The 27,218-nt window shown below is 36.9% G+C and overlaps 1 protein-coding gene across 4 annotated transcripts in view; it reads right to left on the bottom strand.

Annotated features, from left to right (window-relative positions):
* Positions 1–27,218, bottom strand: part of CEP128 (centrosomal protein 128) — a 383,456-nt gene that overhangs the window by 2,241 nt on the left and 353,997 nt on the right. For 3 of the 4 annotated variants that reach the window (XM_060620442.3, XM_060620445.2, XM_060620441.2), the window contains 3 exons: positions 23,478–23,555; positions 18,885–18,998; positions 7,342–7,450 (listed from right to left, as the gene is read on the bottom strand). In XM_060620442.3, coding sequence (XP_060476425.2) covers positions 7,342–7,450; positions 18,885–18,998; positions 23,478–23,555 — 301 coding nt within the window. Of the gene's footprint in view, positions 1–7,341; positions 7,451–18,884; positions 18,999–23,477; positions 23,556–26,481; positions 26,771–27,218 lie in introns of those variants that run through there. The other variant, XM_060620447.3, reaches the window with a different exon arrangement.

The following is a 27,218-nucleotide window of genomic DNA, read 5'->3' on the forward strand; positions in this document are numbered from 1 at the left end:
AGGAATAAACGTAATAAGTTCACTGTATTTTGGAAAACATTTATTCATATGATTTAATTTGGGAGGGATCTGAAGAGTATCTGAGAGTGGAAGATGTATGTTTGGTCAATATATAACAATACAAAGCACACACGGAATTTTGGAGGGAGAAATGTTCAGGGCCTTCTTTTTACAGAATCTTCTTTGTTACACAAACTGAGACTAGATCTGGAATCTAGGTATACTGTTTTCCTACTACCTACTTACCTCCCTTCTGAGCTCCAGATAGGCATGTCTAACTACGTAAGGGAAATCTGCCTGCCTGATTTCCAATCTCTGATACCTGCCCATTCCTTCTTTTCTCCTTCTTAGGAACTGATATACTCCTCCCCTCCAACCCTGGTTTCTCAAACCTTAGTTCCCTCCTTCCTTTGTCCTGTCTGCTCTCCCCATCCAACTTAAGAGTAAATACTGAAGATTCTCCCTCCCAAATTCACCCTAGTTCTCAGGCTTCACACCACATCTCCATTACTATCGCCTCAGCCCAAGCCACCATTTTCTCTCTTCCCATTTTCACTGTATCCCCTTCCCCACACCACCACAACCAGAATTATCTTTCCAAAAGGTCAATCAGATTATGTCACTCTCCCACATAACCCATCACCTCCATCCTCCAACAGCCTCCCAGGAAACTGAGAATGAAATCCAAACATGGGACTGTGGCAAAAAGGCTCCCCTGGAACTTTACCTTTCCTTTCTCTCTCCCCCAGACCCCCTCACTCAATGCTCGAACTCTCTAGAAGAACACACCCCTTTTCTTCTCTGTGGCCTTCATATTTATTGCTCCCTCTCTCAGGAAAACTCTTCCCACCCAATTTCAGCTCAGCTGGTTCTTGCCACTCAGGCTCCAGCTCAGCTGTAACCTCCTCGGAAAGGACTCTCCTAATCACTGATCTAAAGCAGTCCTGTTTTCCAGGCGCTTTCCTCTCATTTTACCTTCACAGCACCAATCACCATTTTAAATTGTTTACTTGCCACCACTGTTTCTTCTATGAGAGAGGTGACCATTTCTGTCTTGTTCACTACTGTATACCCCCCAAGCCAAACAGAGAGCCTCTTACATAACCTCTTAGTAAATATTGTTTGAAGAAGTGAATATACTTATGGGATCTTTAAGAGACAGTCAACTGGCAATTTTCTGGCTGCTTTCTAGACAGCATCTACAGAGTACCCTGTACATCATTATAATCAGAACTCAGTTATTTAAAAATATCTGACACCTGACTAGTTAGTGAAAAGATTGTCTCACATACAAAAATCACCATCACATAAAATGAACCTATAAAATGGAGAGACAAAAAACTTGTGCTTCCATGAAATAAATCTTTTAATGGACAAGAAACTTTTTTTTACCTTTATCAGTACCCCCACATTTAAAAAAAATGTTTACTTGTTTATTTTGAGAGAGAGAGAGCATTCAAGCAGGGGAGGGGTAGAGAGAGTGGGAGAGGGAGAATGCCAGGCAGGCTCCACACTCTCAGCACAGAGCTCGACGTGATGTGGGACTCCATCTCACAAACTGTGAGATCAACCCAAGCTAAAGTCGGTAGCTTAACAGACTGAGCCACCCAGGCACCCAGTAACCCCACATTGTCAATACCACAGATCTTTGGTATTTTATTCTGCAAGGCTGAGGACAGACTACATACGAGGCAGTTCACAGCCAGTGGATCCTGAAGTACAACACAGAAGTGAAAAGAGTGTGCTTTTCTTGCTGTAGATAAATTGTTTTTCATTGGAGGGACTTAAACTCCCACTAAAGGCATCTCAAAACGCAAACTGAGAATAATAACTTTTCTTTTCATAGCAATGTAAACTGAAGTAAGAAAGCGAGAGATAGTTCCTTTTAGCAACTTTCATTGATTTGCTTTTTTAAGAATATCAAGTTAAATTAATATGTAAGATTCACAACAAAATCCTGTAACATTCCCCCCCTCCCCCATGAAAAATCATAGTCCTTTCTTTGGGGTTTGTTTATTTTAATAAACATTATTTATAACAGTTTTAGAATTCCAGAAAATTTGAAATCTGCATTTATTTTTAAAATTTAGTACCAACTCCACACACATTAGGCATTTTAATCCCAAAGGACTCGAGATTTCGAGAAATCATCAGATTACTATAGTCCTCCCTCAAATCCAGTCTAGTCCTGGCCCCAAGAGTAAGGGCCCTGTCTTGAGAGCTGTGTTCCTTTAGCCTAAAAGGAGCTATACATGGAGACTAGTGGTCAGTCACTACTTATAAAAAGTAAAAATGACAGTTTCAAAAGCTGGCATTATTAAGTCTCTCTTTCTAAGCCCCCACTGTCCTAGAGGCTGAAGGTAATGGAATCCAAGCCTTCTAAAAGAGTGTCCTGAACCACGGCCATCACTTGTAGCCAGCCAGGATAAATTTGGTAGTAATCATGGCTCTAAATAATGGATTTCTGTGTTCCTATTTCCAATGGTAATATAAACTTACAATTTATACATTTCTTCCCTTCTTCCTGGCAGAAGGAATCTACCTTTTCTTGAATTGACCTGAACTACACAAAGCTGACATAAATTACTACTTAAAACAAACTTTCATTAATGCTGGATCGTTTCAGAGACCACAAATTATGCAGTATTTTCCCATTTCCTTTGTTTTTTCCATGGTCAGTGATTCTATGCTTTAGTTTGGTCACAGTTTGACAGGGCACCTAAGTCAGCAGAACGAATGCCTTAGCATCTACGGCATAGACAAAAGGGCCTCATCCAGTACAAATCCCAACTTGAGTAAGAAGGAGCCTGTTCTGTGGGCTCATAAACTCATGTCTGCCTCAGCACCTACAGTTATTTACTCCTTACATCTCTATACAGGTCTAAACTGCTCTAAACTCCAACCCCCAGCTTTCATGTTCCATTTAGAAGTTAACAAGAAAATCGAATACTTGCTAGTCAGACATAAAAGCTGGGGTGTTCTCAGTAGCATTTTATTTTTACAAGATGCCTTTTTAGCCAAAGTGTACATACACCTATCAAACAGCACCAAAGGGCCACACAGGAAGACAGCAGCCTCTTACCTCCTCCCTCCCAGTCCCACAATCCTGCACCCCAGAGTCAACCACAATCAACTCTTTTAGCTTTATTTTCTGTATTTACTTCAATTTTTGTAAGAAAAAGCAGCTTATATTGCTATTTTCTGATTTATCATTTTTAGACTTATTCACACCCACCCACTTCCCTTCACCCCATCCTCCTTATATAGTTACATTTGAACTTCTAGTTGTGTCAGTAGTATTTATAATATCATGACTACGTAAACATGGCTCACACAAACCTAATAAGTATACTATGACAATGTTTCTTTTCTTGCCCATTTTTTCCCCCTGGAGTTATTATTTGACCTATGTTTTTATTTATTTATTTTTTTATTTGCTCTTTCTCTGAGACTATCATTAATTATTTCTAATTGCTCAATGAGATCTGCCATATGTCTTTCAGTAGTTTTTCTTCTAAGTGCTCAACTGAATCAAATAACCTAACAGTTTGTTTATTTCCTAAAGATTTTCCTGATGGAATCTTTCCTTTCTTCTATCAATCTGAGAGAACTGAACATGAGTGTCCAGATTAAAAGGGCCCACCCATCAAATAGCTAGAAAGGCAAATAAAGTAAGACCTGCAGGGAGGCAAATCATCACAAAACTCACTGGGGTTAAACAAGCGATCCTAAAAGGTCCCAGGGCTGGGGGTTGGGTGGTAGTGATGGTGGAGAAGATCGCTTCTGAGGAGTGGGGTCAAAAGAAAAAGACAATGTTTTTCAACAGCAATTTAGATTTTGGAAGAGAATACTACAATGACTTCAGAAGGAAAGTCATTTTCAACCCAGAATTTTATAGCTAGCCAAAGTCTCTTCAAGGGCGAATAGAAGAAATCTATTTTCTGAAGTACAAAGAATGAAAGCAGTTACCTCCCTTTTCTTTCTTTGATGTGCTAACCACAAAAGAAAGAACTGAGACAAACAGAGGATGCATGTGTTCTGAGAAACTTGGGCATCAGCACAAGAAGAGGGTGAAGAAAAATCTCAGGATGACAGTTGGGTGGGCCCTTCTAACCTTCCTACTCCAGGCTGTTGTTTTCTCCTCTCAAGACCCTCACTAACCAGGTACTATTCTTCTGGAATGGATTTTCTAAATATCTTTTCTTTCCTACAGTCCCATTCTTTTTCTTCTATTTTCTTTGTGGTTTCAACTTTGTTTTCCACCTTTCTGGTTTTTCATATTTTAAATTTCTTTTTGAGTGGGGGGAGAGGGGCAGAGGGAGACAGAGAGAATCTCAAGCAGGCTCCATGCTCAGTGCAAAGCCCAACGTGGGGCTCGATCCCACAACTCTGGCATTATGACCTAGCTGAAATCAAGAGTTAGATTCTCAACTGAGCCACCCAGGTGTCCCCATATTTTAAATTTCTGAGACCTCTTATATTGTGTTCCTTTTTCATAGCATCTTGTTCTTCTTTTTAATGGATGTAATATTTTCTATCTCTGAGGACATTAATGCTATTTTAAAAGACACATTCTGTTCTCTGTGTGATCAATTTATTATAGGCTCATTTTTCTCTTTGTTGGTCTTGAGATCTCTCCTCTTCAATTTTGGAGGTTTAAAAGGAGGTTAAAGAAAAATTATAGGACAATTTCTATAACTAAGCTGAAATTGTGCTGTAAAAATGGAGAAGCATTCAGGGTGATCTAAAATACCACATTGTGAAAAACACAGAAATTTCAAAGTTCATCAGAAAAGTAAATAAGAAGAACTATGATTTCTAGAAATAAGTTCAATTCAACCACTGAAAGTTATTAACAATAAGGCACCTATGATTAAATTTTTAAAAGTATTCTTGAAAGCATGCAGGTAGGAAGAGAGGAAAATCATAAAACAGGCTTGTCAAAAAGAGGAATAGTAAAGCATAAAAGTATAAATTAATAAATTGGGGCGCCTGGGTGGCTTGGTCGGTTAAGCGTCCGACTTCAGCTCAGGTCATGATCTCACGGTCTGTGAGTTTGAGCCCCGCGTTGGGCTCTGTGCTGACAGCTCAGAGCCTGGAGCCTGTTTCAGATTCTGTGTCTCCCTCTCTCTCTGCCCCTCCCATGTTCATGCTCTGTCTCTCTCTGTCTCAAAAATAAATAAACGTTTAAAAAAAATAAATAAAATAAGTTAACAATAAGTTAATGAAGAGGTTTACTTTTTAAGCTAAATTTTTCAGTCAGATTTTACAACAGAGACTATAATATGTAATTTCATATCCAAGTTATGTATTCAATGATATTTTTCCCATTCTTATTTAACTTTACTTCCTTTTGAGCCAGTATATTTATATAAAACCTATGGCTTCCTGTGAGGAATATCTCACAGAGAAATGACCACCACTGGTCTTGAAATGCTACTGAGTAAAAAGCTGGATGTAGTTTCTTTCACTGCCTGTCATAATATTTAATAAAATCTAAAAATCTTGATGTTTTCCCACAATGTCTCCCAACCACTACTTTCTAGGTGCCTTTCCATGGAGTCTTAGGAAAGTCATCATGGCGAAATTAAATAGCAGAATACTGACCTCTGTGCTCCTATCATGGTGCTGATTTATCTCCAAGCTCCTGAATGTCTTAATGGGTGGGATACTATGATGTTTGCTGGTGCTTTGTCCCTACTCTCCTCTCCTCCATGTTTATGTACATGAAACAGACCTGAGGAAAATTTTCCATTTCTTTATATGAAACATAAAAAATTTGGCCTATGTGTATATCAGATTCTGAGGTACTATAATCAACTTGGGATACAATCCATATTTTTTTATTAAAAATTTTTTAGTGTTTATTATTTTTTTTGAGAGAGAGAGAGAGAGAGAAAATGAGTAAGTAGGGGAGGGGCAGGGAGAGAGGGAGACACAAAATCTGAAGCAGGCTCCAGGCTCTGAGCTTTCAGCGCAGAGCCCGATGCTGGTCTCAAAACCATGAACCGTGAGATCATGACCTGAGCTGAAGTTGGATGCTTAACCAACTGAGCCACCCAGGCGCCCCGAGATACAATCCATATTGGAGGGCAGCTGCCAGATTAGAACAGCAGGGATTTTATGCAGCTATATAAAATCACTTGGTAAAATGGTTAGGACAGGAAAGAGAAGATGCTCAGTCTCTAGAATAAAATAATAATGATATAATGAAAACCAAACCATTTATCAGAAACTGATAAATATTTATTCAATGAATGCATGAATATAAATCAGCAAAAATGAGAGTGATCACTTTTGGATCTGACCTACTTCTTTGTGGCTTATTTTGGTATTGTATTTTATAGCACCTGCATTTTTTAAATGACAGAGTTGTCAGATTTAATATACAAACTCTATGCCTGTGGTAAACTGAGGAGCTAAATGATTATCTAAATAAGAATCCATGAAATAACATTTGAGATCCAATAGTTTAGATAAAAGTGGACTTAAAAAAAAGAGTCATATACTCATTCATCTAATTAACTGAGCATTTACTATGTTCCAAGTACTATGTAGGGCACTGAGGAAACAGTGGTGAACAAAACAGACATCACTCCTGTCATGGAATTCACACTTTGATGAAGAGATTAATCACTAAACACAAAGTCACTCAGATAAAAAAAAAATAAATCAGAAGGGTTTTAAAGGAAAACTTTAATACATTATGGGCACTTTTAACAGACACCATACTTAAACCTGTAGGTTCCAAAGGCTTCTTTAAGGACATGACATACAAGCTGGGACTTGAAGAATAAGTATAGTAAGGAAGAAGAGGCGGAAATGGTGTGGATAGTATCCTGGGTCAACAGATTCACACCTTACTGACATTGATAACATTTTATACACATTTACAGGATATTCACAGAATGAAATCCAGCCAGTAACCAAATTAGTATCCTTATTCTTTGCACAAGATTATATATTTCTGATTAGTTCTATGAAAAGATTTTCTACTTTTTGATGACTTGAATTTTATAATAATATTACCTAACTTCCTTTACCCACTCTTCCACAGTTACCAGAAACCTCCACGTACAAATATGTGTTTAAGTAAAATTATTACCTTTGGCGATTCATTGTAAGTTTTTCTGAAAAGTGTAAGGACTAAAAAGAAGGGATTCCATACACTTTTTAGTAAATTGGGTAATATAAATGTTACATGTATGATTCATAATAACAATTTCTTCAAACTCCTAACATGAATATTACTATCATGTGGTTGCCTTACACTTTAATCTCTCCATGAGTTGCCTTTCCTTAAATCCAATTTAAAAACTGGTACAGGACTTCATTACTTACAATTCAAGTGTGAAAATCGTGGACTAGACAGGAAGTGACCGCGATCAGGCCAAGACGGGGAGTGGTCTAACCTACGAGCATGGGAACTCTCAGCAAAGATTCCGTCATCCTAAAACAAAGTCAGTTCAATGATTACAAAATGTAAGGATTGGGATTCATTTAAATATACCGAAAATGAAACTGAACGTCAATATACAAGCTATGTTATACAACAATTTAATTGTAAAAAAAATATGTGCATGTTAAAGAAAATATGAAAGCATTAAAAAAGAGACAGAAGGAAATCACCCATGGCTGTACCAGCATGACATATTTCTTTCTAGTCTTTTTTTCCTGTGGATAGGATTTATACATGTTCTAAAACTGTGTTCTTCATTTATTTACATTAATACTCTAAGCACTTTTGAAGTCTGTATATTATCCTAACCTTTAGCTTGTGTTACTCATTTACTATCGAGTGGATAAACTATGCTTTCCTCAGCTATTACTTTATTCGGCATTTAGGTGGTTTCCAATGTTTTACTTCTATAAATAACACTGTCAGAATATCTTTAAATATATAACCTTTTCTATGTTTAGGACTATTCCTTATGACAAATTCTTAGGTGGAAATACTGGGTCAATAAAAACAATTTGATGTTTTTAAATACACTTAGCTACACTGCATTCCATAATGATTACACTAATTCCCTTACTCATTCAACAAATATTTAATACATAAACTACGTGAATAGAGAATAAGGCCCTCTCCTCATGGACTGTATGAATGTGTCCTTGTACCCAAATCTTAGCTGAAAATGGGAATGAATTTTAACTTCAAGTAATTTATTAATTAGATTAAAAACAGATACTTTAATGTATTTTTTTATAATAGTGAAATTGCAATTGTTTTCTCTTGAATGTGTTCTAACCACTTACACAACACTTTGCTTTTTTCCTCCCCCCCCCCCAATCATTCATTCATGCAACAATAATTTATTGGGTACTTAGTATGCACTGGTGAAAGAGCAACAAAATATTGAGGTATGAAGTTATGAAACCTTCAGGCTTGCAGAAGAGAAAGGCGCCAAATAAACTACACAGAATATAACATAATGAAGAATTATGATGAGTACTGTAAGAAGAACAGGATATAATTAAATTCAGATTAGAGGTCCAGAGGAGGCCCCCTTGGGAGGTGATATTTAAAGCAATATTTGAATGTCGAGTATGAGTTGGCAGGGCAGAAACTTATGAGTGGAGGATGAGGAAGTGGGAGGTAAGGGGGCGCAGGAGATGGTGGTCTGGGGCTGATGTACCAGACTTGTGTGAAGGTGCAGAAGTGAGAAAGTTTAGTGTGTTTGAAGAATTGTATGAAGGCCCATGACTTCCACACAATGAACTGGGAGGGGGGGGAGTGAATACAGTGATATCCAGAGGTGGGATCTGGATCTGGGATTTCTTTTTCTTAAGTACCATTACACGGCAATCAAAGATTTAAAATCAAAGGTTTTATATGTATTTCTCAAAGATACTCTGGTCACCATGTGGAGAACAGATGAGAATGGCATAAGTATTGAAGTGGGAAGACCAGTGAAAACACTGTAATTGAGGATAACTGTGGGATCAAGGGCAAAGAAGGGATCATGAATGCTGCCAGAGTCTAGGTGGTCCACATAGATCCCTCAAACCATGGACCCACAGAATAGGGCCTCATGCCACAGGACTATTTGATGAATTAGTTATCATTTTCTGTATCAGGTACCAAGTTAACATTTTATTTGTCACATACGTATGTATGCAAATCCAAAAGAAAAGCCCAAACAAACGATTTTATATAGAATCGTAAAAGGCCCATTTATTCTGAGCTAAAAGCATGGACATAATCCTTAGATGATTCAAGATAATTAGCCTCATGTACCAAAAGGAAGTTTAGGTCTATTCAGGTCAAGGCCCTGAGGTTTTTTACCCAAGTGACTTATGGTTTTTACTAATTATGGGGATTTCATAAAAAACTAAAAATCATTCACTATAGGATCTCTGGAAAGAAAAGGATATATATTGTGCCCCCAGTGTATTTCAATAGCTACTTATATGAGCTGACATGGGACAACAGAGCTAGCTTATCACAGTTCAGACATGAAATACTTAAGGCCTGGGTGGAGCTGGAAGATGCACAAATGAAAAGGAGAGTTACGTTCTCAACCAGTGCTAGAAATCTCCATTTAATTATGGCTTCTATATGAAATGAAGCATGAAGGAGAAAAGCATAATAAATGACTTCCCACTAAACAGAGGCTTTGATCATTATGGGCCAATAAGAAAAAGAAAAAATAAGGGAAGCAAATGTACTTTTTGCCCATTGATACCTGGGCTGAAAAAGTGAGAGAAGAGGAGCGGAGTTGCCGGTTTGGGCGCCTTGCTGAATGAAACATAGCGCAAAGACAGCCTCAAGATGAGCCTACCAGAGGGAGGATAAAGCACCCAAAGACATTCAAATCCTTTTCATTCTTCCCAAAAGGCACTGTTTTAAATTTCTAAAACAAAAGCAACTAGCATCGAAGTGTGAGTTATATTTTTTCTATTTACAGAAAAAGAATAATTTACATTTTCAATTATAAATAAACGAGCTTATTGACATGTGACAATTAAAATATGTCACTGACGTATTTCATTCTTAGCAAATTTGGAAAATACAGAAGAAATTGAGAAGAAAATAATGCAATAAATTTAAAAATAGCCCTTTAGCCTAATGTAAAGGTATGTTTTCTGGTTCTTCTTTATAAATACCTTTTTATATTGGGATTCTATATTTGTTGACAGTTTTGTTTCCTAGTTTTTCATGTAACATTAGATACAGGAATTTCCTCTACCATTGTCCTTATTATCATTATGGTTATAACATAGTCTATTTGAGTAATGTCCCATTGTTGGAAATGTAAGTCTGATTTCCGTTGTTTTTTTTTTTTTCCTATTATAATTTGATAAACATCTTGTGACTAAAGCTTGGTCCACATTTTAAATTTATTAACATAGATTTCTAGAAGTAGAATTATGAGGTGACACATTTTAAGGGTGTTTTTTAATATCCATTTAATCTAAGTCGTCAAATTTATTGTCAGTATGCTAATATTCCTAATATTTCCTAAATACCCTCTTAGTGTCTATGGGAGTTCTAGTAATATCCCTCATTCAGTCTTAATATTGGCATTTGTGCCTTTTCTTTTTCCTAATTGAGCTGGGTAGAGGTTTTTAAAATTTTTTGATCTTTTCAAAAAGTCCTGTTTAATTTTCATGCCCCTCCCTCATTTTTCTGCTATTTCATTGATTTCTGCTCTTTATTATTCCCTTCCTTTTAATTTAGGTTTGTTATTTGTTTTCTAGTTTCATAAAGTGGAAACATGGACTATTGATTTGAGACTTTTCTTCTTTGTAACATACACATTTAATGTCATAATTTTCTCTCCAAGCACTATTTTAACTGAGTCCCACAAATCTTGATAAATTATACTTTTATTTTTATAGAGTTAAAATATTTTCTCATTTTCCTTTTGATCCCCCAATGGTTATTTAGAAATATGTTGTTTATTTTCCCTCTAGGAATTTTCCAGATATCTTCCTGTTATTGATTTATAGCTTCATACCATTGTGGTTAGATGATCATACTTCACATAATTCCAATCATTTTAAATTTATTGAGAATTGTTTTACTGCTCAGAATAGTCGATTTTGGAGAATGCTAGATGTGCCCTTGAAAATTACATGTAATTAGCTGTTGTTAGGTGGAGTATCCTATAAACGTTAGTTAAATCTAGTTGCCTGATAGTGTTGCTCAAGTTTTCAATATATTTACTGATTTTCTGCCTACTGGTTTATCAATTATTGAGAGGGATATTGAAGTCTTCAACTACTATAATTGTGGATCTATTTTTTCCTTATAATTCTATCAACTTTTACTTCATATATTTTGACACCCTGTTAATAGGTATGTACAATTTATGACTAATACCCCTTTCCATTTAAAATTGTTGACTTTTTCAACCACTCACATTCCTTTTCATATACAGAAAATGAGGAAGCTTAACTCTAATACATCTTTAAGTTGCAACATTTTATAGGTCTTCAAAAGACTGTCAGAATCCCTCATATTAGCTTGAAATATAACTAATGAAATGAACCCTAAAAGAACACCCCCAAAGAAAAATATTTCATAATTCCTTTGAACAATCAACATGCTAGAATATGAAAAAAGAAAACCCTTCCATATTCTCCAATTTTATACTGATATTTAATTTGTGGAATTTCTATACAACTAAATTTTACAAGGTAACCTAAGATTTCTTTTTTAATTCTTACCTTTCAATCAAATACTTAAATATTTAAATGGAAATACTGGTTAAAAAGGAAGATTCTTTGCAATTTTAGGAATTCTAGCTCTTGCTTTTTACCAATTCTTATATCCTTAGTACAAGGACCTATTTTTATTGCTGTCTTAAGTCTCAACAAGCTAGTTAGCCAGAATTCCCTGCAAAAATTCCACTGGGTGAAGGGACTTGCATTTTCTAATATTTTCCCTGGGTTTCTTCCACTTCTCTTTCATAACCCACATTGTAATTGGTTTCTTAAAAGCGGTTCCAACCTGACTAAATCTCTTTGCTAAACTGATCTCTAATGATTAATATTTAATGACGCCCACCAAGTATTTTTCTCCCAGGAATATTATAAGTTCAAAGTTTAGAAGACAGATGATACACTTAATTTTTTTTTTAATTTTAATTTATCCAACCCTTCCCCTGGAGAGAAGGGGGAAAAAAAAAAAAACACTTACGTGTTTCTGAATCTGTGGCAGCAATATTTTCCTGAATTTGTCTCTTGCCTAACAATGCACCGTACCTGCATCTCTTTGCCACTGCTAATTCCCAATTCTCTGTAAGTGGTCCAAAAAGCTTAACCTCTTCAGTAAATTTTATTCCTATATGGAAGTTTGGCTGGGCAGATAGTTTACTTAAAGCCTGCCTTCCATATCTCAACCTCCATGGCTACAACTCTAGCTTTTAATTTTAACCTCAATGAGAGTAAGGCTTTCATTGTCTCTATCCTTCCATCTACCCATCCCAATATTCCAAAATTTAGCACAGTACCGTTTGCATTAAGGAATTCAAAAATGGTCAGGTAGGCTCCTTCCTTGGCCAAAGTACAGACATTAAAGTTTGCCATGGTTGAAGCTGGGAAAGAAGAGATTGCCACTCTCATACTCCCAGTTTCTTCATGTTAAAAAATGAGAGCACTGGAGCAGATCATGTCTAAGTCCTCTGGGCATTAACATTTGATGATTGTAATCCATCTGAACAGAACCACTGAACAACCAGTACTATATGCAAACTATCTTTGCCACAGGAAATTCAAATTTATATTAACAGTACTATAAACCTAAAGCCACAGTCATCCACGGATGAAGAGACTCATGTAAATACTGTGCCAGATCAGGCCATTTGTTTATCTTTATTCAATTGATATTTTATTGTATACAACTTAATATTCCTAGAGAGTCACTAATGAAAAAGATTGTACTTATTTTTTTATGTACTTCATATTTGGATCCACATGTTTTCAATCCATTTTCAGAAACTAAAAATTTGCCATAAATAAAAATTTGCCATAAATAAGGATCCTCAAGAATATGTGCCACCAACTTATGAAACAAAGGGAGGAATCAAAGCTGTTTTAATAATGGTGCCTCACTGGAATCAGTGATTATTCTCTTAAAGTGACTGTTGTAAAGGAAACTGATTGTTTGGATAAGTATGTTGTGACATTTTTAATTAAAACTATTAAGACATTTAATTAGTATTCCTTATGTTTTCAGTATCTAGAATTCTGAATTAAAGATGATTAAAAGTGTTATCTTTATAGGTGAGTTTCTCCACAATCTTTCCTAATGCTCTTGTTGAGTAAATTATTGGGCAGAGTAAAAGTATGGTGCTTATTACAGAGAACTAGGTTGGTAGAGTGGGGCTCAAGTAGGTTAAAAAAATTAATGTGCTCATCTAAGTATCTTGTTGATTCCTAAGGAAGCACCTTTGACCCATTGCTATTTTCAAATTTTATAACAAAGAAAAACCCCAACTCATTTGGCAACCTTTTGTTTAGCTTTTAAGAGCTAGATGAAATCAACTAGTTAAATATTATGGCTGGCAAGTTACTATTGATAACTTCAAAAGAATAGAAATCTCTTCAAATTTCAGCATGATTGATTGCCTACAAAGTTTCAGATGAGTCATCTAAGCATTATCGGGAAAACAGCATTTAAATTTTTGTTAGAATTCCAGAAAGGCTGAAGCTAGGGAAAAAAATTAACCACCAATTTTACATGTATAATAGTATACACATTGTATATTGGAGTTAAAGATGAAGCAAATAGTGTCCTCAAAAGCATTTCCCAAATTTCAGTAATCTCCTACAGTTATACTTACTATTTTCTTTCATGTTAAAGATTAGTCTTGCACCCTAAGTCTCTATATAGGAGAGGCTTAAAGGATGGGAGATTGGTTGAGCATGGGGGAGGCCTGGAGCTATATTTGCATAGAATTTATATATTATTTCTTACCAAACCATGGAGAGAAGTGATTATAAATGAGATACCTGGATTATTATGGGGTTAAAGCTCCTCAAATTCTCCCACAGCTAATACTATTGTTTCTAAGCAACATCTGTAAAATTACTTGAATAATAATACACTAGTGATGTATTTTAATGGTTATTAAATAAAAATCACCTATAATCTTGAATTGTACCAGGATTGTGCATAGCACGTTTTAGCAGCTACTGTTGTAGAAGATTTAAGATATGTACAAAAATAGCTGACCTGAGAGACAAAGAGCTAACAGCCATTAATTGCTATGAGCAAAGTATAAACAAATCATAAGAGATTCAAGGAGGGAGAAACAGCTTCCAGGAGAAAAGCATATACTTCTATCATACGCATGCTTCATTGAACAAATACAACAAAGGGCTTTGGCAAACTCTGCCTTCATAAACTGTGCTGAAAGCCATTGTCAACACTTCCTCACCTACCTCATCTTATCCTGTACAACATCTGCTTCTTTTAAAAGACGTTATGTACTAAAATCTTCAACTAGAAACTGAAAATCATGATTTTTCTTTCAGGAGGAGGAAGGAAGGGAACAAAACATGCCTTCTGTGATTTTACTATAAAACCCACTGCTAATTAAAACTACGTATTTAGCGTAAGTGAAGAGCAAAAAGGGCGGGCAGCAAATGGGGATTTCTTGGACAAAACCACGCTCCTCTGTGAATTCAGATTAGGAATGCTATGTTGACTTTTGAACATTCTGTTCTATTTGAAACAGCTGGGGCAGCAAGGAAGCCTGTATGTTCTACAGAAACCCAATCAGATGAAAGAGAGGCCATGAAATGCTTCTGGTGTCTACACATGGAGAGAAAATGTTGTGTCAGACTCAGCTTTGAATTCCAAACATAAACTTTTAGATCAGGCTTTGTCCAGTAAACCTGGTCAGCTTCATACAATACTATGTTATGGTCTCAGAAACTGTGGACATTGGTCCTGCTGGATCTCGAAAGGTTTGTAGAAATTGGATTTTTTTTCTTTTTACTTAAATTCTAGTTAACGCACAATGTAGGATTAATTTCAGGTGTACAATAGGGGGAATCAACACATCCATACATCACCCAGTGCTCATCATGTCAAGGCCACTCCTTAATCCCCATCACCTATCTCACCCATCTGGTTGCCATGGAAGTAAACAGCAGGAGATCACGGTAGCCTTGGCTGAAAGGGAACCTGCCTCCTATGCTTCCTGCTAACCCTACTCTCCACCAGCAGGGGGGTTGTGCTGGATGTCTCACCGCCTTCTTACAACAGCAATAAAATGAGAGAAGTCAGTTGCCAATATGGTTCTGTTATCCCAACAGATAACTTTCGGTCAATACTAATGCAGTCAGGGTTCTACAACTGTAATGCTAATAGTGATCCTGTTCCAAACAAATGTGCACAATACTCTTCCCTGTGCCTTGTCATTACAAACCTCTTTTCAAAAGCCTTTGAAGCATCTTTCTTTTCTCTGAACACCAGCTGCAATGTATTGAGGCTTCTGTTACAGTAGTTATCCTTTTGCCTTTTGCACTACAGTTTGTGTGAAGGCTTTGAATTCCTGAAGGTTGGTAATGACTTTTCTTTATCATGTCATTGCCTCTAGCCCCTAGCAGAGTGCTTGTATATAGTAGAGACCTAAATGTTTGTTGAATGTTATAATTAAACAACAACAAACACGTATATCCTACAGTTAAGAAATGGAAGCTCCAAAAAGGCAGGGAGCTTTGTCTCTTTTGTTCACTGATGTGAGCCGATGCACCTAGTAAGTTTGTGGCACATAACTTACACTCAGTACATATTTGTTGAATGCATGGATAAGTATTATGAATTTCCAAAGAGCCTGGGAAGTACTTATTTGACTGGTAAATAAAGAAGAGGAAATATTATACATATGCGTAAAGGAAGAAAGACTAGATTGGCCATTTCCCCTTTCTTTAGACCAGGGGTTGGCAAACTTTTTCTTTAGAGGGTCAGATAGCAAATATAGGCCTTTTGAGCCATTTAGTCTCTGTTGCACCTACTCAAATCTGCTGCTGAGTGTGAAAGCAGCCACAGACAATATGTGAATAAATGAGTGAGGCTGTATTTCAATAAAATTTTATTTGCAAAAGCAGCTGGCAGGCAAGATTTGCCCCACTGGAGGTAGTCTGCTGATTCCTGCTCTAACACAATTATGCAAGAATCATCTATTAGGATGAAGACAGAGAGGTAACTATTCCCTCTGTAAAGACCATGCCTTCTGCATCTTTTTACATCCTGCATCCTCACCTCTAACAGGTACGTAGTACAGGGCTTTGCAGTGTGGTAGCTGCACAGTATGTTTGTAGAATTAAACTGAATCCTACAGCAAGTGATTTCCCAGAACCACAGTTGTCAGTAGAACCAACAAATTCAAGTTGCTGCAATGTGCCTTTTCTTTGAACTCTCCTAGCAAAATACGTGGGAAGTTAATAGCTGCAGAAATAATGTCAAATAAAACTAGGACACCTTCTCTCTTGATAGAGTACCAATGTCTCTTACTTGAGGCGTATTCTTTAGGATGTCAATAATTAACCAGAGGTAGCTTTTTTGATTATCCCTGAAGCCAAGAAACGATTAACCACTGTCTCACTGCCCATCTGAGCTCATGCTACTTTTGAAACTTTTTCAATGAATTATTTTCACAAAAAGCACATGAGCAAATCATTGTTGGTATCCACAACTGGCCAAAATGTGCTCCCACATTTTCTCTCCAATGACTACAAACATATATTCTCATGAGTGTTAAGTTAGATGACTGCATTATTTCAGGCCAGACATCTGTTACAAATGGTGATAGTCTACATATTCATTACTGAAAAGGATCAATGTTTTAAAATGTTTAAGTAATATGAATGTGGAACAATGTCATCATAAAATGTACTTTGTGCCCTTTTCTTATACTTGAACTACGTATTTGCGACATTTTCAACTTTTTCTCATTTTGCTAAGTGGTGGCCTCACTTACAAACCAGGCCTGATTTCCTCTTCCGCTGCAAATATAATTTTTAAAGAGAACTCCAACAAGATTACTTGCCGAACATGTTACCCATTCATAGCTTTGCCATATGCTGTTATGGAAATTACAATGATGTAAAGCAATCTGGGTGTCACGAGACGGTACTGATTCACCTGATACCATATCTAACTGTAGCGGGAAATAATGCTTTAAATGTTTCATTTGCATCTAGACCTCTGTTGAACTAAGAGACATGTACTGTGTGTGTATTTTTGGAGACAACTGACTTTCACATATTAAAAATATAGTTCTACATTTGGTGCTAGAAACATGAAGGTATATGAGGTCCAAATATACACTATGATAGCTTAGTGACAAGGACATAGATTACTGAGGTCAGGCAGATTTAGGTTTTAACTCTGGTGCAACCATTTAATCGCTCTATAATCTTCAATGGTGGAAGAGGAAAACTAATGGTGCCAACCTGTCGCTGGGAGGATTAAATGAGAGAATGCTTATATAAAGCCTGTGACACCTACAAAAAGAGCAACTTATGTGGTTGGCTCAACAATGAGTAGTTATTACTATTAGCTACTGCTGCCTAACTCTTGTGCTTCTGTTGAAGGTTAGGAGCAGACCCTATATGTGGTGGAGAAATGCTTGAGTATATGGGACCTGTTGGGGATGCTGGGAGCTGATTTAGTGAAATGAGCATATGCTATAAGAGACAACAAGGTCACTGTTATCATCAATACCAAATGACAAAAAACAAAGGGAAAAGGGCACAGAGTTACAGGATGCCCTTTTCACAATGAGAGCATCAATAATGTGGCATAAGTGTGTTGTTTTTATTTGGGATGGTGCAAGTGGAGAGCTCATTTTAAGCATGCTAGGGAAGGGCTTATGAAAATGAACACTGCCTTTATATCCACTGAGCATTCTATCCAATTACATTCAGAGGAGGGAAGAAGCTTCTTAGAAATAATTATGTTTGGCTGTAATAAGTGAATATATACAGTATAATGAATATTCATACATACTGAGGTCTGTGAGAATATAAAAAAGACAGAAGAACCTTTGCCTTTTTTTTTTTTTCTAAACTGACTTGGGAGTATACATTTGAATATAGATGGATTCTCTCTAAGTCAGTGTTCTGAATGGGGGACAAACTAGGGGATGCTGGGCAGTGTCTGGAGACACATTTTGATGCCATAACTTGTGATGGAAGATGCTACTGGCATCTGGTGAGTACAATCTAGGGATGCCGCTAGATGTCCTAGAACGCGTAGGACAGGCTCCATCACAAAGACCTATCTGGCCCAAATGTTAACGCCAAGGTTGAGAAACCCTGCTCTAAGCTAAAAACTGTTCAGGGTCAAATGGGTTTAAAATCACCCACCCCCAGATGGATTTGGGGGAGACTCCAGGGAAGGGCAAACTTTTTGTCAATATGGTCAGATGTTCCCAGGCTCCTGTGTTGATTCCACACCAATGAACCATATGCTGAAGTAGATGAATGGAGTTCATATCCTCAGGGAAAAAAGGACTATAAATGCCAAGACTGTAGTTTACAAAGTACTATGTGTTACTTGACCTTCTGGAGACTTCAGCACTGACAGTGGCTGGATTTACACACAGAGGAGGGCAACTACCTATGTCAAGTCTCTGGCCAACCTAGAGACCAGGGGTTTCCTTCCACACAAATTTCCTAAACAACATCAAAGCCAAGAGACAACATATTAAGCAACAATGGCATAAAATTAAAGATAGTTCCCATGTGCAAATTTACAGGCAAAATCTTTGGATTTTTATTCTCTACTCCCACAAAACTGAAGAGCAATATCTTTTCTTTTACAACTACCCTTACATGAACGCTACAGGGGTAGCCTAGCAGGTTATAGCCATAAACATGGGTAACGCTCAAAGACTGAAAATGGATACAAAGGACATTACTTTGGAGTTTTTGACTCCGTACTTGGTATCATCTCGGCGCTGCTGAAGAGATTCTTTGTGAACTCTGTATTTAGAATATCTCCCATCAATTCTCTCAGATAAACTGCAGGAATCCTGAAAAACAAAAAAATAAAAAACAGCAATGTCAAAACCAGGAGGTGAGAGGAAAATCAGTACTTGAATTGCACATAAGAAAGTATTGATAATTATAGGTGGTTAGGGAAATATAGGGGAATTACAGGTTGCCAAGGAGGAAGAAGAAAACAGTCTCTGGATGCTACCTTAAAAATAAAAACAGGGTCCCACATTGGTATTTGTGTCCTTTTTATACTAGTCCTATGCCAGTCTGAAATGATCGACATCCTTTAGCTGAAGGGAAAAAGGTTTAAGTAGCAGTGAGTTGTCCAAAGATGGTCATTAACGACACACTTTTGAATGTTGTATACTATCTCTCAGAGTAGTATCTGACATCAAAATATTCTATGTTAAAAAACAATGTTACCTTTGAAAGTAGAGTCCTCGTTCATCACTAATTCTTAAACAATATTTTACCTTTTAACCAGCATATCACGTTGACTTTGAAACTGAAGGGTATTTCATCTGCCCTCAAAAGAATAAAAAGATTCAGGTAATAAAGAAATTAAGAAAAGTTTTGGGGTCATTCATTCATTCTTCTTCCCCCCTCTCTCCTTCCCTTCTTCCCTTCCTCCATTTTTTGGGGGGAGAGAATGGAACACAGCAGTCACGATACCCAGTTACTTAGACATTTCCATTATGAATTAGGGGAAAAATTAGAATAAAATGAGGGCAACTGATTTGCATATGTAAGAAAAATTATCTATGGGATCTCATTCCCCAAATAGTCCCAAGGAACTTATTGAGTGCTCAAGCTGGAAGGGGTATTAGAATCCCAAAGTTCTCATTTTTATATATAAAAAGCTATAGCCCAGGGAAGTTAAGAATGATTTGCCCAAGACTAGGCAATTTGTGACAGATTGGGCTTCAAGCCCAATGCTGTTTCCTTCCTACCATACCAAATATGTAAAGTTTAAATGTGGAATTGTAGAGTTGAGCCACTTCTTTCAAAATAAGTTTTAAAAAAAATGAGAGACACTATGACATGTTTAAAGAAAAAAGCCAAGGCTATCTAAGTAGGATGAAATATGTATTTACTATAGCTTATATTTGCCTAGAGTCATAGACTGTAGCATTTTTTAAATTTATTATTTAAAAAATATTTTTTTAACATTTATTCATTTATGAGAGACAGCACAAGCAGGGTAGGGACAGAGAGAGAGGGAGACACAGAAATGAAGCAGGGTCCAGGATCTGAACCGTACAGCACAGAGCCCAACATGGGGCTCGAACTCACAAGCTGTGAGATCATGACCTGAGCCGAAGTCAGACGCTTAACTGACTGACTGAGCCACCCAGGCACCCTTAATAGACTCTAGTATTAACAAGAAATATACATGTGAAATACATCTTCATATATATGCTAGTGAGGCCAGTGTGAGTAGGAACCATGCAGATAATATTGTATAAGCCCCTCATTTTAGGGATGAGGATATAAGTAAGATATTAAGTAATTTTGCCTGGTACATGAGCTTGGATCAGAGTTTACATCTTTGGGCTCTTGTTGACAGTATCCTGATTTTTAGAATTAAAAATCATTAGGTTGACTAAATAAGCTCTTTTTAATCGTAGAGATGACTTTAGAGTACATAGAGAGTGGGTTTCAAGCTAGAGGCAGTAGGGCAAAGAAAATGGGTTTTGTAGTTAATACATGGAACTAGGTCCCAGTTCCAACTAATTTACATATTCCGAGCTTCAGTTTCTTCAGCTGTAACTTGGGGGAAGATAGTGCCCATGAGTAGCATGTCTGAGGATTTTTTTTTTTTTTTTTTTTAAGTAATATAGGGTTAGAACTTAGCTACTGCCTGCTGCATAGTAGTGCAGAATACTTGCTAAATGAACTCCTTTCCATTTCAAGCTAAAGGTTTCAATTTTAATGACTAATATTGGAAAGTACAATTATGAACTTTGGAAAATATTCTCCCCCAAAGTTTCACTATATAGGCATCTTCATATGTGTGTATATATAAGCTAGAGTTGGAGATAATCACTAGCCCATACGATAAAAAATAATAATAAAACCTTTTGGTAATAGTATTGAACTTTTTTCTTTCTAAGTTTATTTATTTATTTGGAGAGAGAGAGAGACAAAATCCCAAGCAGGCTCTGCGCTGTCAGCCCAGAGCTCAACATGGGGCTCAAACTCACGTACCATGAAATCACGACCTGAGCTGAAATCAAGAGTCAGAGGCTTAACTGACTGAGCCACCCAGGTGCCCCAACAGTACTAAACTTTTAAATTGTACTTATGAATATCTTGTTCAGTGTAGACCCTGGAGAAAAGGTGAGCTGTCACTAGAGGCTAAATTATATTTTTATGCTGGTATAAGATGACATCGGTTTCTCAGTGACAAACGCCACCTGTTGCCTGCCCTTTCTTCCCTTAGATGACTTCTGTTAGCTACAGAGAAAAAAGCAGAAAGGATATATATGGGTGTAACATATTGCCTACTCTCCACATTGGGTAATACTAGGGTGAGTGGAAATCACATCTTCTTGGATACTAGTTTCATAATCCTTTGACAGGGATTTAGAATGCAAATACATGGGGGGGCGCCTGGGTGGCTCAGTCAGTAAGCATCTGACTTCGGCTCAGGTCATGATCTCACAGTTGGGGAGTTCGAGCCCTGCGTTGGGCCGTTGGCCTCCATGCTGACAGTTCAGAGCCTGGAGCCTGCCTCGGATTGTGTGTCTCCCTCTCTCTCTGCCCCTCCCCTGCTCCCACTCTGTCTCTGTCTCTGTCTGTCTCTCTCTCTCTCTAAAGAATAATGGGGCACGTGGGTGGCTCAGTTGGTTGGATGTCTGACTTCGGCTCAGGTCATGATCTCACGGTTTGTGGGCTCGGGCCCCACATCAGGCTCTATGGTGAACGCTTGCTCCGAGACTGCTTTGGATTCTGTGTCTCCTCCTCTCTCTGCCCTTCATCTGCTCGCACTTTGTCTCACTCTGTCTCTCAAAAATAAATAAATGTAAAAAAAAAAAGAATAAACAAGCATTAAAAAAATGCAAATACATAATTAAATCATGAGAAAGAATTGAAACTTTAGCAAAATGTACTAGAAACACTTGGATTTGTTCTATTTGTTATAGTCTAGATTTCTGGATATGTCAGCTCAACCCTGGATCCCTTTCAATTATGTTTAGTTGCTGAACTATCAAAATATGCTAAGTGAATTGATGTTAAGATAGTGCAGACCTTGAGAGCCACATCGTATCAGTGCCTCTGGTAATCAATATGGCATGATCAGGCTATATTTCCTACTCACTAGATTCTCAAATAATATGTTAGATACAAACAAAACCTGAATATAACATGTTATATTTTAAAGCCAATGTGAAATAAGAGGTTCATGGTTTTCAAAGAGAACTCTCACCATTGTTAACTTCAGCCATATGGGGCCAGAAAATTATAAATTGCTAAAACTGTCCATTGTGTATTCATCCCAAAAGGGATATTCTCTGGCCTGAACCTTGTTTGGTAGGACTGCTGGCAGGGATAGTTGTTTTGCATCTCTCCTCTATGAAAACTTTAAAAGTTACAATAGGTAAATCCACACATGTAGTTAATCTCCTAGATATGGAATGATTTGTAGAGTTCTATTAACAAATAGCATGAGATGTAAAATCTAAAACTGTGGATCTGAATTCAACTATCATAGTATGGAAATAACCTGTATACCTTCATGTCTCTAAAACAAACAGTACTCTGAAAATCTGTAATTAAAAAAAAAAAAAGAAGATAGTTCATAAGGTGAAATTGCTTATGAAAAAAGCTGTCTAGGAGTATTACTCAGCAATCAAAAAAGAATGAAATCTTATCATTTACAACTACGTGGATGGAACTAGAGGGTATTATGCTAAGTGAAATTAGTCAGAGAAAGACAAATATCTCTTTCTCATATGAAGACTTTAAGACAGAACAGATGAACACAAGGGAAGGGAAGCAAAAATAATATAAAAACAGGGAGGGGGACAAAACATTATGAGACTCTTAAACATGGAGAACAAACAGAGGGTTACTGGAGGGGTTGTGGGAGGGAGGATGGGCTAAATGGGTAAGGGGCATCAAGGAATCTACTCCTGAAATCATTGTTGCACTATATGCTAACTTGAATGTAAATTAAAAAAATAATAATAAATTAAAAAAGCTATCTTCAGTGTAATATGTAACCTCTTATGAATCTTAGGTTTTTCTAAATTAAAGTTAAAGCTTTGGGAGGCCAAATGAGCTTCTAGTGTGAGGGTAAAAGTCTCTATTTTTCCTCTAATATGTAAGTTCCAGTATTTTCAATCCTGATTTAACAAATATCAATAAACTCTGATAAGATGGAGTATTAAAAATCCCCTATGTTTTTTGGTCTTTCCTCCCTCCCTACAACTTTCTTTGCACATCAGGAAGATGTCAAATGTTCTCAGTCAGATAAGAATACTGAAAGAGACAAGCCAACTCTTTCTCACTCTGAAGTCTTTGAAATCTTCTAGTAAGCTCAGTTTCTCAGGCACAGACTCCAGATGGTCCAAGGCCACTCGGGTACTCTGAAAAAGAAAACATAAGGAAACCAAACATTATAAAAAATTGATCAATACTCTCAGAATCCAAGTACTAAAAACCACTTGTACCCAGGGTAGAAGCAGTTCAAGCTATAGATTTAGAGAGTCAAATAAGAACAGATATAATAGTATTTCTAAGATAACTGTATCTTTTTAATTCAGAAGAATTATTTCCTTTCACGAAGTATATGAGATGCATTTGCAAAACTGACTCACATAAAAACTCTTCCTGGATAATTATTTTCAACTGACATGCTATGAAACTTTCTATAGAGTATTTCATATTAATATTAATTTACAAACCTGCTTCAGTGAGCATCAGAAATAAAGCACCAAATAATATTGAGGGATAGATGAATTTGCAGTTACCTCTCTATGGAGCATATTAGAGATCCTCACATGTTGCCATTACAGAGAAGAAAAGAGTTCTCAACAATTATTTTAGTTCAAAAGGAAGAGGAGGTTGTCATAAAACTTTGGAGAAGCACCTGAAATTAAAAAATTGCCACAGGGACACAAAATCCTGTTGATTATAAATCAAAAACTTAGTCTTTGATGAGGTGGTCACTGATTTTTTTTTTTTTTTTTTTTTATTTATTTTTGGGACAGAGAGAGACAGAGCATGAACGGGGGAGGGGCAGAGAGAGAGGGAGACACAGAATCTGAAACAGGCTCCAGGCTCCGAGCCATCAGCCCAGAGCCTGACGCGGGGCTCGAACTCACAGACCGCAAGATCGTGACCTGGCTGAAGTCGGACGCTTAACCGACTGCGCCACCCAGGCGCCCCGAGGTGGTCACTGATTTACACCCACCAATATAAACATTAAGAGGGAATGATCTGAAAATTCTTTCAAAGCCAATATAAACTAAGAAGTGGCGGAATAACCTTGAGACCAGAGACTGTATCATATGCATTTCTGCATTCTTAGCCTTGTCACAGGGACAGCACATCTCTGTATCCTCAGTCAATAGATATTAGCTTTTAGATTTAAAATGAGTTGCAATTATTCAATGAAATAAACCACAAGTCCCATGGCTGATGCATGGGAAGAAAGTGCAATGCCCTGCAAGAACCTGAACGTAAGTTTGCAAAGAGTTGTTGAAAAGTTATTGGCCACCCAATATTCTATGTGCTGCTCCCTTACATCTCCCAGGTGAATGGTTCTGAACAACCTAACATGAGTACAAGTGACATGTCTCACTTATGAGCTGAGTCAGTTAAGAGCCTATGTGTCCCATCCCAGCCCTGGTCATGAGGAACTCGGAGGCGACAAGCTTCAGATGACATAGCCACAAGAGAGGAGAGCCGCCAGCCATATTGGACTTCACATGAGTGACACATCAACCTCTATTGTGTTAAGCCATGAGATTTCAGGGTTTGTTAATGATTACATAGCACAGTTGCCTTAATTAATGAAAATAATGCCTGAGAATTACATAATTAAAATGTAGGCTAATCAAGTGGTCAAGTTTTTTTTTTTTTTTTGGTGGGAGGAGGCTCCAGATTATATGAGGATTCTTTCTTTTTTTTTTTTTTTCCCTCAGAAGTTCAGTTTCCCTGGAACTAGACAGGGTTAGGAACTGGTGTTATCATCATTTGGTATACCCACTTACACTTAATCTTCTATTTCAAATCCTCTATCTCATCCCAATGTTGTTGCCTGCCTTCACTTCCAGTACAGAGCTTCTCCAGAACATATGCGTACAGCTCTGCAAGGCTTGTGTTGGGGTAGGGATGGAGACAGAGTTGAGGGTCTAACTCTTCCTTGCAGACACTTTTGATATACTCACTTCCACCTTCTCCTTCTGTAGAAAACAGTACATCCAATTCAAAAGCATCTCTAAAATTCTTCAGGGTGAATGATATTTGCTTTCCATCTGTATCCCCTTGATAGGCACTTGGGTTTTAACTTCTCTGTTTTGAGTCATTTTACCATTTTCCCTTCCGTGTTCTCCATCTTGGGAGTTCTACCTGTCTTTTAGCTGTCAGTGCATAAATCGGTGTTTCTCTCTCTTTATATTCTTATTTCTCAAGTGTGATTTTTGAGAGAAGAGCAGAAACACCCTCACATTACCATTTTGAAACTGGAAGTCATATGCGCTGTTTCTTCAAGTTCGTAAAAATCTTCTTTTCCAGTTCCATTTAAAGGATTTAGTATTTTCTTCCTTCTGCTTAACATTTATATGCTTGCTAGTTTTTTTTTTTTTTTTCCACATGTGTTCACTTAAAGGCCCATGCATTTTAAATGGCTTCATTTGTTTTTTCATATGTAGGAAAGATTCATCAAAATGACACGTTTCTTAATATAGGCCCCAACATGTAGGTTTAGGAGAGCAAGTAATTTTAGCCACCATATGTGTTATATTCATTTCAATAGTAAAATTCCCCCAAGAATTATATTGGCCCTTTAACAATAAAATACAGATCAATGCCATGGTGAATTCAAAGCAAAAATTTTTTGTGTGTCAAATAAAATCTTCTTCATAAACAATGATTCTAATAGCCTTGTAGTTTGGAAACTTTATTTCCCTTTTTTTTTTTTAATCCCATAAATCTTCTCATTTAGAAGTGACCCTCTGAACCAGGGAGAAGTATGGTAAACTCATTTTGTTCTTAAAATAAGCAAATGATTTCTTTCCCTACTGTAAAATTCAGCATGTTATGCAAATATTTTTGCTTCAAATTTTCAATCAACCAGGTGGCTGTGTGAAAAAATTTTTTTCTTTCATATTTTCACATACTAGTTTGACTATTTGATAGTTTTTGGATGCATATTCAAAATGGCAAATATATACATTTATATGTATATGTATACATATAAATGTATATATGTATATACATTTATATACATATATACATAAATATGTATATATTTGAACCTTAAAAAATCACTGGCTTCTACTTTCTTAAGTACAGTTATTTTTCTACTCTCCTCCTCCACCCCCCACATCTCCATTAAGGTCTTTAAGCTTTCTCATCATCTTATTTTAGTTATGGCTTACTTATATTCCTTTCGTGTGTTGTTTCTAAGTATCTTAGCATCTTCCTGAGTATCAGAAATTGTTTCTGATACACAAGGCTTTCCCTTCATCCTCATAGTCTCGTCAATCAGGTAACATCAAATGTGTATCTAGGTATCACAGAAAGATCCACCAGACATAGATGGCACAGGTCCTGTTCTTTAAGAGCTTTTAACTCACTGGGGGGAGAAATTTGCACATGCAAAAGATGTAAGAATTATACAAAGAAAAGTGGACTGAATTTATTTTAAAGAAATTATATATATAGATGCTGAGATTTTTAAGGCATCTGCAATGGTACAATAGGAAATAATGAAGACAATGAGTCCAGGCCTGTAGGTATCTCAGGTCTCATGATTTCATCAGTAAGTGATATTTGGGGGGAATATATTTATTTTCTGTCGATGTCTCTCTCTGTATACATGTGAGCATGCTTAAAACCACCACTCTGGCATACAGACTTAAGAGTATGCATATTCACAAACTTTTTTTCTTTTTTAATAATGTGAGACTGTCTTAGGCATTATGATTAGAGTCCGCTCACATTACATGTCACTTCACGTTCACTTTTCCCCAAAAGCTAGCGGTGCTAGAAAAAGGGGACCATTAAGAAATGAATAGTCTAAA

Source organism: Panthera onca, chromosome B3 (assembly GCF_046562875.1).
Source record: "Panthera onca isolate mPanOnc1 chromosome B3, mPanOnc1 haplotype 2, whole genome shotgun sequence".
Lineage (NCBI taxonomy): Eukaryota > Metazoa > Chordata > Mammalia > Carnivora > Felidae > Panthera > Panthera onca.